Source organism: Protopterus annectens, chromosome 2.part0 (assembly GCF_019279795.1).
Source record: "Protopterus annectens isolate FY-2018-M chromosome 2.part0, PAN1.0, whole genome shotgun sequence".
In the NCBI taxonomy this organism is placed as follows: Eukaryota; Metazoa; Chordata; order Ceratodontiformes; family Protopteridae; genus Protopterus; species Protopterus annectens.
This window is the reverse complement of record NC_056728.1, coordinates 1,382,739,821-1,382,758,317: the sequence shown is the minus strand read 5'-3', so window position 1 is coordinate 1,382,758,317 and position 18,497 is coordinate 1,382,739,821. Positions and strand designations below refer to the sequence as shown.

Sequence of the window (18,497 nt, the reverse complement as noted above, 5' to 3'; positions counted from 1 at the left end):
CCAAGTGAGTATCACCAAGCAAAGGAGAGTCCTTTCATGGGTGACCATAGTATACTGTACTAGTTTTGTCAATTGATTTGCTTGTCACACAGTATATAAGCTAAGTCAGAGGAAATCAAGCTTAGAACTGCAGGATGAAGCATGTTAGCATTTCATAGCTCATTTGTCCTGAACCTTATAAAAGTAACAGTTAGTGACATTCATGGTAAAAAAATATGTAATAACTGGAGTTTGTGTTGAAAGTAGCAACATTAGCAGAGTTATGGGTCTATTTCAGCATGCTAAGCAGTCTAATGACGTGGGAATTTATAGTATTTTTGCTGCAGATGTTAAGTATGTCCACTTTTTTGTCTTTGCTAGCTGAAGTAGTACAGCAGATATATGTACGTATTCCACTTAAAATCCATTTTATCCCATCAGTGGAATCACCCTCCATGGAGAGTATACTAAAAGGTAGAGCTAACATGCGTTGAACTATTGACCTGAAACACTAGCTGCAGTGACTGTGGACTCCCATTTGAATGCATTAAAGCAGTGTCAGTCTACAGTGAGTAAAGATAATTTTGATGCAAAGATGACTGTCTTGGAGTTCTACAGAAAGAATATGAGAAAGATGTGATACGACTCCACAGTGGCATTGGTCCATTAGATAGATCTTTTTTGAATTTAAAACAAAATATCACCTAGCCACCCAGTGGTGTGAACACTGGCTTTAGGTGATGGTCACTGTTGATGTGACATCCCAACCCCATGTACAAAATGGAAAATGGGGTGGGGGATGATGCTGATACATTTTTTAAGATTTTTGGGGGTGCATATCCCTCAGTGCCACATAGATTCATAATACGTTGCTGTGGCATGGGCATGTCCCCAGTGGTGCAAAATGGTGCAGATATTGGAATGAGAGGAGGAGGAGGAGAAAGGGAAGGAACATTTGTAGTTTTTTTATTGTAGGCATTGTCAAACAGTATATATACCAAGAGATTTGCACCCTATTGTTGGGTTAAATGGAGGTAAAGTAGGGCAGGTGAATATTACTCAGTGGAAAGGTAAGGGAGGTGGGGTTTCTTTTTGCTTAACTGTTAGTGCTCAAGAGAGGGTATTTGGTGAGCATTACATAATGTGATGGAGACATGCTGATCTTACAAAAGAGGTTGCAAATGACACTAGATGTATCCCCATCAAGAAAGAGCAGGTAAGAAAATAGTGCCATGATTTATCTATATGCTTACATTTTCTTGACTGGGTTAACCTTCTGAGTGGTGCCTATTGTCAGAGGGAACACTGAGAGAAAAATCTTCTGACACATTGGTTTGATAAATACAGTCAGTAGCCAACACAGTAAACAAACAGGAATATAAAAGCAATAGAATAAACAACAGAGAGTAGATTATGTAACATTTTTAATATAGGAAGCTGTCTGTTTGCTCGTGCATCAAACTGAAGAGAGGTTAATTGGAGTGTTGTAGACAGCAGGACAACAAGGAGCAAGGGAGAGCTGTTATGGTTGTAAATGCTGACCACACTAGTAGCAGGTTTAATTATCATATAGCCATTCTGTAGCATTTTATATGGATGTTTTATGTATATTCATTTCAGGAAACTATATCACAAATATTTTAATCTTTCTAGGTGAATTTATTTCTAGAATTAAAAAAAAGCTGCTGTTACACTTTCGTATAACTGTCATGTAATACTGTGATTATGAGTCTTTTATGAGGTGAACACCTTAACCATTATAGCATCTCCCATACTACTTGTGGTCACTACAGACAAGCTTTCATTACAAAAACTCATTAGTGACAATTCAAGTGCACATGTTCTCATAATGAGTGTACTCAAGTTTGTCACTTTACAAGCAAATATTAAAGATGTTAAAGTGGGCGATGTAACAGGAATGTTTAATTGTGGAAGGTGTATTGCTTGCCTGTTTGTTTACACAGGCTATCAGTATAAGTTTGGACATTGTGATGTAAGTATTACTTTCAAAAGACATTTTGATTGCCACTCCACAATAGTTGTTTATGCAGTAGTCTGCAACACATCTGTCCTTTTTATAGGCAAAACGATCAGAAAACTTTCTGATCGAGTCAAGGAGCATTTAGCAGCAACACAGACTAATGATGAGAGCAATGCATTAGGGCAAAACAGCTCTCGTTGTCCAAATTTTACAGGGTTCAATTTTTTAATTCTCAAGCAGATTGGGCTATTTTTTGGTGACTGTGATACTTTTCTCAAACTTAGAGAACTGTTATGGCAATTGTTTCTAAATGCGGAGACTGCAACAAGTCTCAATGAAAACCTGAATGTGAGGTGTGCTTTAAGGGTGGTTTGCTTGAACCATCTTAACCACACCCCTTACTCACTGGCAATTAGTTACTATACTTACAGCTGCAAGAAGTATTCTGTGGTGGTGCAGCGGTAGCATTGTTGCCTCACAGCAAGAGGTTCTCCCATTCGATTCTCGGCTTGGGTTGGGAGTGCCTTCTGTGTGGGGTCTGCATGTCCTCCCTGCGGTCGAGTGGGCATTCGAAAGACATGCGCTGAATGGGCGTGCCTTCATTGAAGGCTGGGTGTCAGGCTGGCAACTCAACACCATCTGCCAATCATTAGCGGACCGGAGTTCCACTGTGGCGAACCCTAACCGGGAAAAGCCGAAAGACAAACAACAACACAACTTACAGCTGCAAGAAGCACTAGATGTGATGGGCCAAGTGTTGAAAAGTAGTTTTCTCATTGGTTATTACAGATGTATTACTATTCTTAACTGATTACGTTACATTTCTTTGTGTGTGCACATTATATAAGTTGTATAGTTACACTAAACATTTTAGTTCTGAGGATGTTCTATAAACATTAACGGACGAAAGAGCTAATCAACAGTTTTGCCTCTGTGGATTCTCATATTTTTATATAGTTTGCGAAGTGTTTGGCTTTATAAGTACTTTTTCTTCGTTTAGCTGTGTTGTTTATATATATATATACTTTACTTTTATTTTACTAAGCAATATTACATCAAAATTAACAATATCATATGAAATGAAGTGGGGTGCTTTGCCCCCCCCCACTATATATTCTAACTCCAGGGTTGTACTACAGTGGGGAAGGGGGCATATTCCATTTTCTTGCTAATAATATTGTCGGGCAAATGAAATTTCAGTCAAATGGGGTCGGGCAAATGAAAGTTAGGTCAAAAGAAGTAGACCCATATAGATATATATATATATATATATATATATATATATATATATATATATATATATATATATATAAATATATGTATATATATATATATATATATATATATATATATATATGGGTTTCATTTCAATGAACAAAATTACGTTTCTACGAAATGCAATTTCGTGATCCCTTTTCCCAAAAGTGCATTTTTTCAAAAATGCACTTCCTCGAAAAAGAAACTAAGAGAGAAAAAAAAATCACACACACACAAAAAAAAAAAAACAAAACAGTACTAATGACATTTATGCAGGGTGGACTGCGCCTCCACACCCCCACTACTTATATATTCTCACTCCAAGATCGCACTACAGTGGGGAAAAGGGAATATTCCCTTATCCCCACTGTGCCACGATCTAATCACCAACCTCAGTTGCTGTTCACTTAGTTGCTTTTTCGCGAAAGTACATTTTCGAAAAAATGCACTTTCAAGAAAAAGGAGTCGACAAATTACATTTCATAGAAACATAAATTCAGTGGGTCGAGGTAGACCCACATATATAAAAAGACACTGCTTGGGGGGGACAAGCTCCAACTACACCCTCACCTCCCCTTACATTATTGATGTCACTCAGTAGTCATTGGCTCTTAAGGAAAGTGATCACTGGCAGACAGTGCAATGCTTGTTTCAATCTTTCTTTAAGTGCACAGTATGTAGACCACCCAAAACTCAGTAATAATCAGATATATACAGTAGTGGCTTACAGCAAAGCGAGCAAATAAAACATAAGCAAATACTAGCTTTGAGCCAGTGTATTTATGTAAATGTGAGTCAAACTTTGTAATCTGTGCAAGTGACCGTAAGCGTTTTATGATACTGTATGGTTATACCGTGGAATGGAGTAATGTAGTAAAAGTACAATGTAGCAATGAAGTATGAATGTGTAAGTTCAAGGAACAGTGCCAAAATGTATATTTGATCGCAGAGTTAATAGATTTAGAGATTTGGATGGGGGGTACAGAGGGTTTGTGTCATGCAGAAATGCTGTTTTTGTCTTTTTTTTTTGTTTGTTTTATTGCATTCAACTATGTGCACTGTCAACTTTTTTTTTGAAATGGAACTAGTTCCAGAGAATGACATCTTGAAGTTTAGACATATAGCGCTGTAAACCTTCACTAAGAAAAGCAATCACAGGCTTAATAGAACAGTACAGGGTTATTTTCAGCACATGCAAAGGAAATTAGAGAGGAGCTTATCAGGGTCCAGTGGATACTTTATGGATTATCTACTTTCCATGGTACACAGTGAGAATCCATTTGTCAAAAAAACAGTAACTACACTCGGTTATGAGAGCTATGCTGACAAATGTTCACACTTCAGCAGAAGGACACTGAGTGCAGAAAAAGAGATGCTATAAACTGTTCACAGGCTATTTCCTGTTTATAGTTGATTTTGTAGATAGATCACACCTTACTGGAGTGATGCATAAGGTACTGTATGGGTACCGAGATGATAATTTGCTGTCCTACTGCTGAAGATTAAGCCTGGTACAATAATGTTTCATTTATGGAAATGGATCATTTTGAAAGACATTACTGAACCTCCAATCAGTCTGTTTCAGAAGCACTGATCTTTCCAGTGTTCATGTCATATTGCAGCTCCATGGTAATGGGCAGCTACCATAATTTGTTCACCTTCTTTTAATTCAGAGGGCTAGTGTACTTTGCTTTTACACAGTGTGCTTGCAGCAGTACTCAGTTTTGGTACCTATTTAATGTTGGATATGTCTTACATGATGTTCAAATAAAGTATTGTTTTTATCATGCGGTTGCAACATAAGAGGCCCTGATATTATAGAAGGAACTGCAGTTAAAACACTTGTTAATATTTTCCATGCTTTCCTTAAGTTTCCACAGGGAAAAGATGATGCAGATACACTCAGACATAGTTATTCTATGCCTTGTAAATTAATGCCAGCAAACAGAATGGAAAATGAATCATTCAGATCAAATCAATGAAGCATACACAGCGTAGAAAAATAGACCCAATATGCCTGATGTAGGATTTGGTTCCTAAAATTGTTTTCAGCACTTTCATCTTATGCATGAGTAACGCTAATATAATTATGTTTGTTGCATTTATAGCTCGCAAACAGGAGATTATTAAAGTTACTGAACAACTGATCGAAGCTATTAACAATGGGGACTTTGAAGCTTATACGTAAGTATTCCTTTGGACGTATGTATTTACTATTATGCAGTTTTTCAGTTTTGCTATCTTTAAAAGTGGCTCGCCATAATGAAGCTTTGTGGAAACAAAATATGGAGACATTTACTAGCATGCTTCAAACCTTTTTCCTAGAATGGGGGCGGGGGGGCAGGAAGAAAGGATCACATTTCCACTTATTACTAAGCAGGAGATAGGGAGGAACAACAGAAAGTTTATGTGCAGGTAAGTTGTGTGTCCCTCAGGGCAATTAAAAATAACTTTTGGAGAGAAAAATGATCTTGGTCAGTTGTAAACAGTGACTTCAAGGGATGAATGTGTTTGGTAGCATTGGAAGAACAGAAGAGACAACCAAAGAATGCTATTAAAAGTGTCTCTCCTTCCTTAGACCACTATTAGATATGGTCTGGTTCTCAAAAAAGTAGAGACTGAAGACAGCGGAAATCAAATACAGTGACAAAGGGGGCATAGTAAAAATTCTACTTCATGCTGTAACGATACATCACAGTGCAGAGTAATGGGAGTCACTATGGGAAAAGAGATTCGATTTCTGGCAACCCGGAAATCCGCCAGCAGATTTGGACTGTGCCCCCCATGCCCCAAACTAAACTTTTGCTTTAGGATAGTCACAGATTTTGAGGGGTCACCAAAGGTTCAGTAAGAAAAGGTGACTGGAAAACGATGTAATGCACAAAGCTGCCTCTGGGGAGCAGATTAAACAGCATAAAATGAATTCATAAAGAGCTTTAACAAAACAAAGTAATATGCCATGCATGTGTGTTTTCCTGAATAATACATACTCATCTGTCCTTAGTGTTGCCTGAACATAGCACTGTTTTATAGTTTTTTCTCTTCTCAAGCTGTCTCTTTATTTTCTTTCTGTTTTAATCAGCACTTTGCAGTTGTCTATTGCTGCCTTGATGCTTAACTTCCCAGCATGTTAGCATTTACTACTGCCTTTCTTGGCAAATTCCTTCCTCCACATACCATGTTTGTTGTGAATAAGTTCTTTCGTTTCTCAGTACCAAGTTTAGCACCACAAATAACAGTATAAATTGATGCTCCACCAGTTATCCCATGTACCATGTTTATCATTTTCAGGTTATTAAAAAAAATGCCTTGTGATACCCCTGTCCCTTAGCCTCTGATCTGAAATACATGTGCTGTTTTGTAGTAGGCCTTCTTCATGATCCGTATCTGTTACCTGTGTTAGGGAATATTTCATATGATCATTGTACTTTCTTGACTGCAGAAATGGAAATTGTGTTTTAACTGCATCTTGCCCAATAATTTGCTTAGGATTAGTAGCACTTTTCTCTGACAATCTTTTATGGCTAATTGTTTAATTATTTGAGGATCAGTTCCTTGAATCTTTTCAACTGGAACCAGCCAACCAAAAGGAACTTTCTTTGTTTTTGTATTATAATCTGGCATAAGGTTTGGTGAACTGTGATAAAGGAGAGGTTCACCAAGAAAAGAACCAGGAACATTTCCCTTTGGTCGACTAGATAAGACTGGATGGGCTTTGAGGAATTGAACCTATAATGAATCATCCAAATCATGTCTTACAGTGCATGTCATAGTTCTGGTAATTTGTGTTAAAAGATTAAGGAGATGATGAGGGAGGATTGGAGTGAGGAGCCAACTTTTGCTTACCGATTCTACAGGAATGAAGGGAGACTGACCTCAAGCATGAGTGACAGCCCATAGTGGATGCAGACGAGCAATCAAGCATAAGCTTGGTTGAGATGTTTAAACCCATCAAACTGGGCAATGAAGAGCAGTCATATATGCATATGCATATCATTGCCATGTGGGTGTGAATGACCTGAGATGTACTTCCCTGGACTACATGAAAAGAGACATGGTGGAGCTCTCGCATTATGTGGCCCAGGCAGATATGACTCTAGCCCTGTGCAACATCCTACCATCACCCAGAATGATACCGCATTACAAACAGAAAATGACTTCAACAACTGGCTAAGTTTCTGGTGTCATTCTAAGGGGATCCAATATCCATCTGCTTGGGATGACATGACTGACAGACCTCGAAGCTTTGCCAGAGATGGCCTGCATCTGTCACTCCTGGATTTCCGGGTACTGGATAAGGCTCTTGCCACCCCTATAGTGCCTTTTTTAGGCAGTATTCCAAAGACCAAATTACCACCATAACCGCTATAAATGAATGCAATCTGAGGGTGATGCTGCTCAATGCTAGAAGTCTAAATCTCAAGATGCACTCATTTGGAACACTCCTCAAAATAGAGAACATCGACATTTGTGCTGTAACGGAGACCTGGTTTAAAGTAGCAGAAAGCACCCCTGTGCTACCAGGCTATAACTCATTCCACACCTTTGAGCCCCAGAGCATGGACCGAAGCTCCAAAGATGGTGGTGTCTCCATATTCATAAAGGATATGCAAACCTCCAGACTAGTAGCCCAGCATAACGCATCTGAGATACTCCAGCTACAACTAACATTGGGTAAGACGGTGATTCAGGTCATGGCCTGCTATAGGTCCCCAACCATGTCCCAAGACTCTCACTCCACATTCCTAAGCACTCTGGAAACTATTAAGATCCAGCCCAACACCCAACATACCAGGTGACTTCAACTACCCCTCCATCAACTGGGAAAACTACTAATGCACCAATGCACTGGCACAATGCTTCCTGCAATTCATCAATTCCAATGCCCTGGACCAGTTCATTTTTACCCCCACTAGAGGAAGCAACATCCTTGGCTTGGTTATTAATAACATGGGCAACCATTGCTCTACACCAATAGTCAATGCCTCCCTGGTTAGATCCAACCACAAACTAATCACCATGGAAATCCACATCTCATCCACACCCCCTGCAAAGGTATCCACCATGAAAAACTTATCCAAAACTGACTTTGGACTCCTAAAAATAGAGGTGGCTAACTTCACGGCACCCGTGCGAATCATACACCAATGCACTGTGTGAACACGTACATAAATGCATGGAACTAGCCATACCCAACAGAACCAAGACGTTCTCCTCCAAAAAAAGGAAGCCAATCTGGTGGTCCCCTGCCATTAGTAAACTCTACAACAGAAGGAAGAAACTGTTGCAGAAAAAGGTGAAGTCTCAAGACTGGAAAAATTCCCTTATTAGTCTCAACAAAATGTTGAGATCCCTCATCAAAACCTCCAAAGCCAGCTATGAAGGCAGAATTGTGGCAGACACTAAAAACAACCACAAAGCCTTCTATAGTTATATCAAGAATTTCCACAGCAATACTCAGATTTGCTTTGAGTTACTGCACAATAGTACCTCCTACACTGAGACAACTGATATTGCCAGCATACTGGCCGACAGATTCACTGCCACCTTTACCCCCCCCCCCCCCCAAAAGACAAATCTCAATACTGGAAGAATGCCAGGCACCCAGCATTACTGCAGCACAGGTTAAAGCTGCATTGTCCAAGGCCAAGAATACAGCTTCCATGGGACCTGACAGTATCCCTGGCTGTGTTCTACATGAATTACAAAGTGAACTGGGACCACATCTGTCTGCCCTGTTCACTCACAGCCTCACCTCAGGCTTTGTCCCGACCGAATGGTGCACTGCTACAGTCATCTCTCTCCATAAACGAGTGACTACAGACCCTGGAAACTATCTCTCCATTAGCCTAACGAGTCTGATATGTAAGGCTATGGAGTGCATCATCATGAATCTAATTAACAAGGATACAGGGAATCTCCAAACTCTAGACCCCACGTAGTTTGGTTTTGTGAAAGGTAGAGCATGCCTGCTGGCTCAACGTGGTTGACTTCTTTGAGTCAGTCACCAGAGCTGTGGAAGAAGGTAAAGCAGTTCATATAGCCTACCTCAATCTGGCCATGGCCTTTGATACCATTCCTCACTCAGGAATTATTGATAAACTCACCAAACTAGGCATCAACCCCTATATCGTTAGGTGTGTTGGAAATTGGCTCACAGATAGAACCCACAGTGTGAAAGTAGCAGACTCCCAAGTCAGACTGCCGACCAGTCACGAGTGGAGTCCCACAGGGATCAGTCCTGGGTTCTCTGTTGTTTGGCATCGACTTCTCTGAAGTTCAGGCCAATGCAGAGGGACTCTGGCTGACCACGTTCTCGGATGACTGCAAACTGGGAGCCATTATTAACTCCCCAAGTGATGCAGACATCCTACAGAAAGGCCTTACTGAGACCAGTGACTGGTATCAAAACCATGGCCTTAAGCTTAATGCTAAAAAAAGTGTCATCACCCCCTTTGGGAAAAACTCAGTTCCCACTAATTACCACATCGATGGGAGCTCACTGAACACTGAAGGCGTTATAAGGGATCTGGGGACACAGGTTGACAGCAACCTCTCCTTCGACCACCACATTGCCACTGCTGTCGTCAGAATGCCCTTCTATGTGGCACATCTCAGTACCAAGGGTTTTGCATCCAGGAAGAAAGAAGTCATCATTTCTCTCTACTCTTCCCTCATTAGACCAATCTAAGAATATAATGCCCCATTTGGCATGTACCTCACTAAACACCTGCAACAGCTGGAGAGGTCACAAAAGTACCTCATGAAGAGGATCCTAGGCCTTAAACACATGTCCTACACAGACAGACTAAAATACTCCAGCTATTCTCTGTCTCATATCGCCTACTAAGAGGCGATCTCTGCTTAACATACAAGGCCATGGCAAACCCAGAGCTGTTGGACATGCTACACTTAAAGAAATCCCAATCCCTCAGAGCCACACGCCCCAGGGATCTAAACCTTGTCATCACAATAAACAAAACATGCTGGAGGGATAGGTTCCTGACCCAGAGACTCCCCAGACTCTGGAATAGACTGCCCATACATGTCAAGCAGAGCGCCTCTTTGGCCCTCTTCAAAAGGAACCTTGACAATTGGATGGGAGAAAGGAAAGTCACCCCGGGGATCACGTCATTCGCCCTGCTAGACAGGGGTCCAGGAAGTAAATATGTGGGAAGAAATAGCCAGGGAATTGTTATGGTTAGGCTTGTATAGGCCCTAGGGCCAATAGCCTTGTACCAACCTTTGAACCTATGACCCAGCTCTTTTAGAAATGCTACATCTAAAGAAATCCCAATCCCTCCGCACCACATGCTCCGGAGACCTCAACCTTATTACCACAATCAACAGAAAGTGCCGGAGGGACAGGTTCATAACTCAGAGACTGCCCATGCTCTGGAATAGACTTCCCATACATATCAAGCAGAGCACCTCATTGGCCCTCTTCAAGAGAAATCTTGATGAGTGGATGGGAAATAGAAAGTTCACACCGCGGATCACTCCAGTGGCCTTGCTTGATAGAGGCACTGGGAACTAATGTCGGGTGGCACAATGCTAGGGCACTTCTATGGCCTAGGCTTGTAAAGGCTCCAGGGCCATTAACCTAGTACACACCTATGAACCTATGCCTAAGAGAGGTTTTGTGGGCCTGAACGTACAGTAAGCTTCCACTGGGATTAGGTAGGGTTGCCACCTATCCAGATATTCCCTAGACAATCCAGAAAACTGAAGACTCTTCCAGTAATTTGTAAATGACTGTACAAAATCCAGTATTTTTATGCCAGCTCTGTGGCAAAGAGGGATGACGTCCTGAGTACAGCTGTAGCGGCTTGAGTTTGATTAACATCACTGGCCTTAGCAGGAGGTGGCATAGGGAAGATGGATGTGTCCATCCTGAGTTGGGAGTGATGAGAGCAGATAGGGCAGTTCTGTGCCATACATGCCTGGGGGGGGGGCTCAATGTAGTAAATGACTGGCGGACAGGTATTTGGCCACCAAGCCACATTACGGTAGCTTTTACTGTGTGTGTGTGGGAGTGTGCACTCACAGTAGAAGAGGACATAGTGCTTCCCGTGGTTGCAAATCTTCTCACCCATGGGACAAGTTGCAGACTGCAGGATAATTATTGGAAGTCTTTTTGGAGGAATAGTTGATTTTGGTAATTTGGGAGTTCTTATCCAGTTTGCAACTCCATAGGTGTCTCAGGTATTGGAGGATTGTGAGTACTGTAGTGCTCACTCCTCATTTGCAGCTCAGATGGTTGTGATATGTTAGGGCAATTGGGAGCATGTTAAGGGTATTTTTCCACCATTGGCGGCTTCCAGAGGAGTACAAGTTCAATGGAGGATTTCAGTGAATGACTAATTGGGGGAGGGGCAGTGAGCAGACAAAAACAGGAGGCATGTATGCCATCATTGCCAGAACTCCTGTAAAGAGACAAAGGACCTTTGTGGCTGCCAGAATGCTAGACTTTCCAGATCACTCTAACCCTAGTCTCAGAATGCTCACTGTAATAAATAGGTTTAGATCTGTTTGGCAAAGCTTGATAGGTGACAGACATGGGGGGGGGGGGGGGTCAAATAGAAAAAAAAACTTCATTTTTTTGCCACAGCACACAGAATACTAGTATTTGTAAAGTTGCCATCTTTACATGTTAGTTTTACTATAAGCATTGCTTCAGTATGACACAATTGCATCAGTGGGCAGTTAAAAAAAAAAAAAAGTCATTCAGCCATAATGACAAGCCCATTTATGTCAAAGGGTGATAGGTTTATAGATAGTTTTTGGATAAGCAGTCCAAGAAGCCACTGAAGAGCTTAGTTCAGTTTCCCAAATGCCCCGTAGCACTGTCTAGTTAGGTTAGGGACTCTGAGTCTCACAGTAGGCAAATTGAGGGTAAGGGAATTAAATCCTGGATCATATGAAGCAACCCATTAACAGCTCCTGGCCTTAATCTTCTGTGGTAACAGGCAGACACAAAGTGGCCTTGGAGCAAGTGGGCCAAGTGGGTGGGGCAAGTGGTAGCATTAAGAAAAGGGGTGAATCAGCAGGTGTAGCTTTTGTCTAATTTTTGTCTCCTGCAAGGGTGGCAGCCCTGTGACTGTCGTGTAGACCAGGAAGAATGTTATTCACTGTCTGTGGCTGCCTGGATGGTGGTCCCTCTTCCAGATGACTCACCTTCAGAACTGGATGCTGAAAGGAATGAGGTCCCTCTAGGTAAAGGCCTGGTGTGGGGATTGACGATCCTTCATGAGGTGGTGTGAAGGTGCAGACAGCTGGCACAGGGAGGAAAGAATGGGCAATAGTTTGAGAGAAGGCAGCTTATGGCTGCCATGCTGTGCATGCTGGGGAGAGACAAAAAATCTGTTTAAGGAATCCTAGATCTTGAAGGCTTATGAGGATAACTAGACCCCCTTATAGCTGACAGTTTCCGTTCTTGATTTAAAATCCTATCTGAACGCCTCCTCCTTTGTTTTTTGTTGCTCAAGCATCTTTGAACTCCCCTTTGTACATGTTATTTGCTCCATTACTATTTCATGTATCCACCATTCTATGAAGGAATGCCTTCTCATTTTCCATCTTACCTAACCACTTTTGGCAATATTCCATGTCTCCTCAACATCAGCTTTTCTACAAAGTGCTTCCTTTTATGCTGGTTATTTAATTTCTTTTGTTGGCATAATTAAGAAGCCAAAAATCTGAGAAATGTCTCTTTGGAAATGCTCAGCAAACAAACATATTTGAAATGATGGGAGGTAAGGCTGTTGCTGATGGACAGATTTCTTCCTTCACCTCCACAGTTAACTTCTGAATAGAGCATTAGCAGTGAGAACATGCATAGGATCATTAGACGTGAATACATGAGTAGGAGCATTAGGAGGGAGTACATGCCTAGGAGTGCCAGCAGCAAGAACATGCATAGGATCATTAGAGGTGAATACATGAGTAGGAGCATTAGGAGGGAGTACATGCCTAGGAGTGTCAGCAGCAAGAACATGCATAGGATCATTAGAGGTGAATATATGAGTAGGAGCATTAGGAAGGAGTACATGCTTAGGAGTGTCAGCAGCGAGTACATGCCTAAGAGTGTCAGCAGCAAGAACATGCATAGGATCATTAGAGGTGAGAACATGCTTAGGAGTGTCAGTAGCGAGAGCATACATAGGATTATCAGAGGTGAGTACACGCCTAGAAGCGTCAGCAGTGAATACTTGCATAGGATTATACACAACTGCATTCCTTCTACTTCATACAACATCTTGTACTTCAGTGGAGGACCATTCGTTTACTGGTACATGTTTTTAGGAAGTTTTACAGTTATTTCATTTGGGTATAGAGGTAACTGTCTTGCTTAGGTAGTAGAGGATATGAATCTGTGAACTGTCATCTATTTTATTTTGTGTGTTGTCTATTTTTGCATTAATACCCTTGTCTAAAATTGTGTGCCACATTGAGGCAACACACAGACAAAAAAAACCCTGAAGCAACTGGCTGCATACAAGAACGTGAATACCGGAAACCTTTACAAACCTGTAAAAAGCTAATGCAACCCACTTTATCAACAGACTGTGAGCAGTGTAGATCTATTATAATCGTCTCTCGGTGATACTCCCATTAGTTCTTCTGCTTTGTACACTACTGGACCTCTCACCCCCCTTTCCTCCCATTTATTGTAACAAAAATATACAGTTTTCCAAAGCTTTGCATTTATTTTATATTCTACCTCTCTGATGCTGTACTAAATCTGATTTTGAGTTCACACAAATAAAAAGACACCTTTAGGTGCTGACCTGAGCTTGCTGGTTGATTTGTTTTTCCTCATCTCACAACTTTCTCCATGTTCTGGCCCTATATACAGTACACAAATGACTTCAATATTATCTCGTGCTCTGATAACCTTCCCTACCTCCTTGCTCTTACTCAAGATTCCCTCCTTTCATTCAAAAAATGGCTAATCGACTACTTCTCAATCCTAAAAATAAACAAAACTTCTACTCCCCCCCCCAAATCACTACAGCAACACAAAAATAGCTTCACAGTATCTTCTCTTAATAGTATACTTATCTCTGTTGAGCCACATACTAAAGTTTTGGGTGATCCAAGCAGCAGAGAGCTAAAAGAGTGACTTTCTACCAGATATAAGTATTTTTTGTGGCTTTCCCACTGTTATTTAAGCTAGCAACTGCATTTCGCCTGTTTTATTGCTACTTTAAGTGATTTCTGCATTTTACACTGTTTATTGCACTTTAAGTTACTAATTGTTGCAAATTGTTTCTGTAGGCTACACACTAAAGTGCGCTAGCCGATTTACAGCAATTACTGTCTGTTTTTTTCCTTGTCTCTGTAATAAAACAAAAAAAATCTCTTGTTTTCCCGCCTTACTGAACTAGAGTAGTCCAGTTTCAGAGTTGCTGATCCCTGGGCTTTGTTTTTAGTTCCTGTTACTGATCCATTGCCTTATTAGGAAGGAGGGAAGTTTCTTTGCTTACCAGTGGGAGTGGGAAGCACTGAGCGGCCTTTTGTCTGATTTGGTGAAGTTTCAGCCAGAAACTAGTAGTCCATTGGTCGCTTTGGGCCAATTCCTAGCTCCCTTCATCCCCTGCTATAAAACACGCTAACGCACGTAAGCGATTTAGCTGAGTTACCACTGTTGCACACAAGAGCAGCGGCGGTTAAACAAGGTTAAACTATTTGGGCCATCTAAATTCCACTCTTCCAATTTTCCCTTAAAACTACCTTCCTCGAGCTGTACTGCTGATCTAACCAGCATATCCTATAACTGAAAAGTTCATCTCTACTTGATTCCCAAGTAGACTATTCTCTATCTGTAAAGCCTAGCACTTACTCCTACAGTACTTGCACCTTGATAAAGCACTCTTATTATAGATAGTACCCCACCAGCCTAAAACCCACTTCCCCCGGAGTCCTTTGAAAGTCTCTTTATCTACTACTTCTAGTATGTCGAGGGATCAGTTGCTAGTGTCCTCTCCAGCTCAACTGGTGAACCTGGGAATATTGAGGCAATGTTACAACTGCCTCATGTACACAGACAATCCTCTCCTTCTCCCACAAAACACAAATACATGCGAGAGATGCAACTATACGGCCAAACTGGAGGCTGAGCTCTCTCAACATAGGACTGGCAAGACCAGACAGGAGGAGAAGGTAACCACACACAATACATACCCAGTCACACATGGTACCATCACAACTTCAAATCATACACATACTCACACAAAGACATACTCGGAGGCTCTGATCAAAATTTACCAAAACAGCAGAGGCCACCAAAGCAGACACCCAAACAACTACCACCTCACGACCCAACACATGCAACACATAGACCACACAGTCAGAGTGTCAAACAGTCACAGCCCTTAAGGCCAAACAAAATGCCAGACACACTTGTCATTGGTGATTCCATAGTCAGACACACTGACGTCCCGGTCACCAGACTGAGTAAAGAGAAGGTCACAGTAAGCTGCCTGTCAGGCGCTAGAATCCGCCACATAACGCAAGCACTCAGGTCTCTCAACAGCAGGTACAAGTACGACTCAGTCATTGTCCACGCTGGTGTCAACGACCTGAGACGTACCTCCTTGGACTACATGAAAAGGGACATCGAGGAGCTCTCTGATTATGTAGCCCAGGCAGGTATGACCCTGACCTTGAGCAGTATCCTACCTTCACCTAGAATGATGCCACAATACAGTGATAAGATGATCAGCTTTAATAATTGGCTTAAATTCTGGTGTCATTCAAAGGGGATCCAATGTCTGTCTGCCTGGGATGACATGCTGGACAAGCCACGCTGCTTCGCAAGGGACGGCTTGCACCTGTCACCCTGGGCTTCCGGATATTGGCAAAGGCTCTTGCCACCCCCATAGTGCCTTTTTAGGCAAGGCTCAAATTCTAAACCTACCACCCTAGAACACCAAAAGGAAAAAACTAAGGGTAATGCTGCTCAATGCCAGAAGTCTCAATCTCAAGATGCACGCACTCGAGGCCCTTCTCAATATGGAGAACATCGATGTCTGTGCTGTGACAGAAACCTGGTTCAAGGCTCCTGAGAGCACCCCAGCACTAACAGGTTTCACCTCATATCATGCGTTCCGGCCCCAAAATCCCGACAACACCAAGAAAGGAGGCGGGGTGTCCATATTCATAAAGGACACCCACACCTCAAGGTTGGTGGCAACGCATGATGCATCGGAGACCATCCAGGTGCAATTAACCATAGGCAAGACTGCTCTGCAATTTGTAGCATGTTACAGGCCACCCTCTCAAACTCAGGAACCTCACATGGCCTTCCTGAAAACATTGGAGCGGATAAATGTATCTCCAAACACCATCATACTAGGTGACTTTAACTACCCTAATATAGACTGGGAACACTACTCAAGCCCAAACACTCTAACCCAAAGATTCCTGGAGTTCATAAACTCAAATGCCATGGAACAACTAGTCACCATCCCCACAAGAGGAGAAAACATACTTGATCTCATCATCACGAACATGGGATCAAAATGTTCAACCCCGGAAGTATACCCCTCACTGGTGAGATCAGATCATAAACTAATCTCGCTGGAGGTCCTCATCCCGCCCCCACCTGAAACAAAAAGACCACAGTGAAAAACTTCTCAAAAGCCGATTTCACACTTCTAAAAACTAGTGTGGTCTCCTTTAAGGCCCCTGAGCCAGTGGTAAACATTACTCAAACCGCTGAATCACTTACAAATGCCTTCTACCAGCACCTACAGGACTGCATGGATCAGGCAATCCCAAACAAAACTAAGACTCTCTGTACCAAAGGCAAGCGTCCAGTCTGGTGGACCCCAGCCATAAACAAGCTCTACAACAAAAGGAGGAAGCTACTACAAGATAGAGCAAAATCCTTGAAAGGTAAGACACCTTTGATCATTATAAGTAAAAACTAAGAGCTCTCATAAAATCATCCAAGGCAAATTTTGAGAGAAAAATCGCCAAGGACTCTAAAGAGAATCATAAGGCCTTCTTTAGCTATGTTAGAAACCTAGGAGGAAACTCCCAGATATGCTCAGAATTAGTTCAAAATGATGTGAAAATTACTGAACCTACACACATTGCCAACATACTGGCTGACAGGTTCAGTGCAAACTTCTCCCCTCCCCAAAAGGAGAGATATCTATTCCAGAGGATTGTAGCCCCCCAAACATCTCCAACGCCCAGGTGAGAACTGCCCTCACTAAGGCAAAAAACACAGCATCCATGGGACCGGATGGTGTCCCCGGCTGTGTGCTTCATGAACTCAATGAGGAATTAAACCCACAGTTAGGACAGCTGTTTAATCTTAGCCTCACCTCAGGATACGTACCCAAGGAGTGGCGCACGGCGACTGTGGTCCCACTTCATAAGGGCGGTGCCTCCACAGACCCTGGAAATTACCGCCCCATTAGCTTGACAAGCCTTATCTGCAAAGCCATGGAGAGGATCATAATGGAACTCATAAATAAAGACATAGGGAACTTGCAGACTTTGGATCCAACTCAGTTTGGCTTTGTCAAAGGCAGATCCTGCCTCTTAAACTTGGTTGACTTTTTCGAGACAGTCACCAAGGCCATTGATGAGGGAAAGGCAGTCCATACAGCCTACCTCGACCTGGCAAAGGCCTTTGACACAATACCCCACTCAGGTATCATCGAAAAACTCATCAGCTTGAATGTAAACCCATACATCACAAGATGGGTTGCAAACTGGCTAAGTGACAGAACCCACAGGGTCAGAGTTGCTGGAGCCATGTCAGACTCAAAGCCTGTCACAAGTGGTGTCCCACAGGGCTCAGTCCTGGGTCCACTCTTGTTCGGCATCTACTTTTCTGAAGTACAAGCAAACACAGGAGGGTTATGGCTGACAAAGTTTGCAGATGACTGCAAACTGGGCCATAGTCGAAAACACATCTGACACAGATATCCTCCAGAAGGGCCTCACAGAAATGGATAACTGGTGCCAGAGCCATGGCCTGAAGTTAAACGCCAAAAATGCATAGTCATACCCTTTGGGAAAAACAAGGCTACCCCTAGCTACCATATAGGTGGCAATCCACTGAGCACAGAAAAAGTCATCAGAGATCTGGGGACCCAGGTTGACAGTAGCCTTTCGCTTGACACTCATGTTGCTAAAGTAGTTAGGAAAACCTTCTATATCACCCACCTGATCATGAAGGGATTCACATCTAGATCAAGGGAGGTCATCGTCCCCTGTACTCATCACTTATTAGACCTATGATTGAGTACAATGCCCG

General features: G+C 42.2%; 1 protein-coding gene across 21 annotated transcripts in view; it reads left to right on the top strand.

Annotated features, from left to right (window-relative positions):
- Positions 1-18,497, top strand: part of CAMK2D (calcium/calmodulin dependent protein kinase II delta) — a 1,797,486-nt gene that overhangs the window by 1,701,096 nt on the left and 77,893 nt on the right. For all 21 annotated transcript variants that reach the window (XM_044061588.1, XM_044061589.1, XM_044061587.1 and 18 more), the window contains one exon: positions 5,326-5,401. In XM_044061588.1, the coding sequence (XP_043917523.1) occupies positions 5,326-5,401 (76 nt within the window). The remainder of the gene's footprint in view (positions 1-5,325; positions 5,402-18,497) is intronic.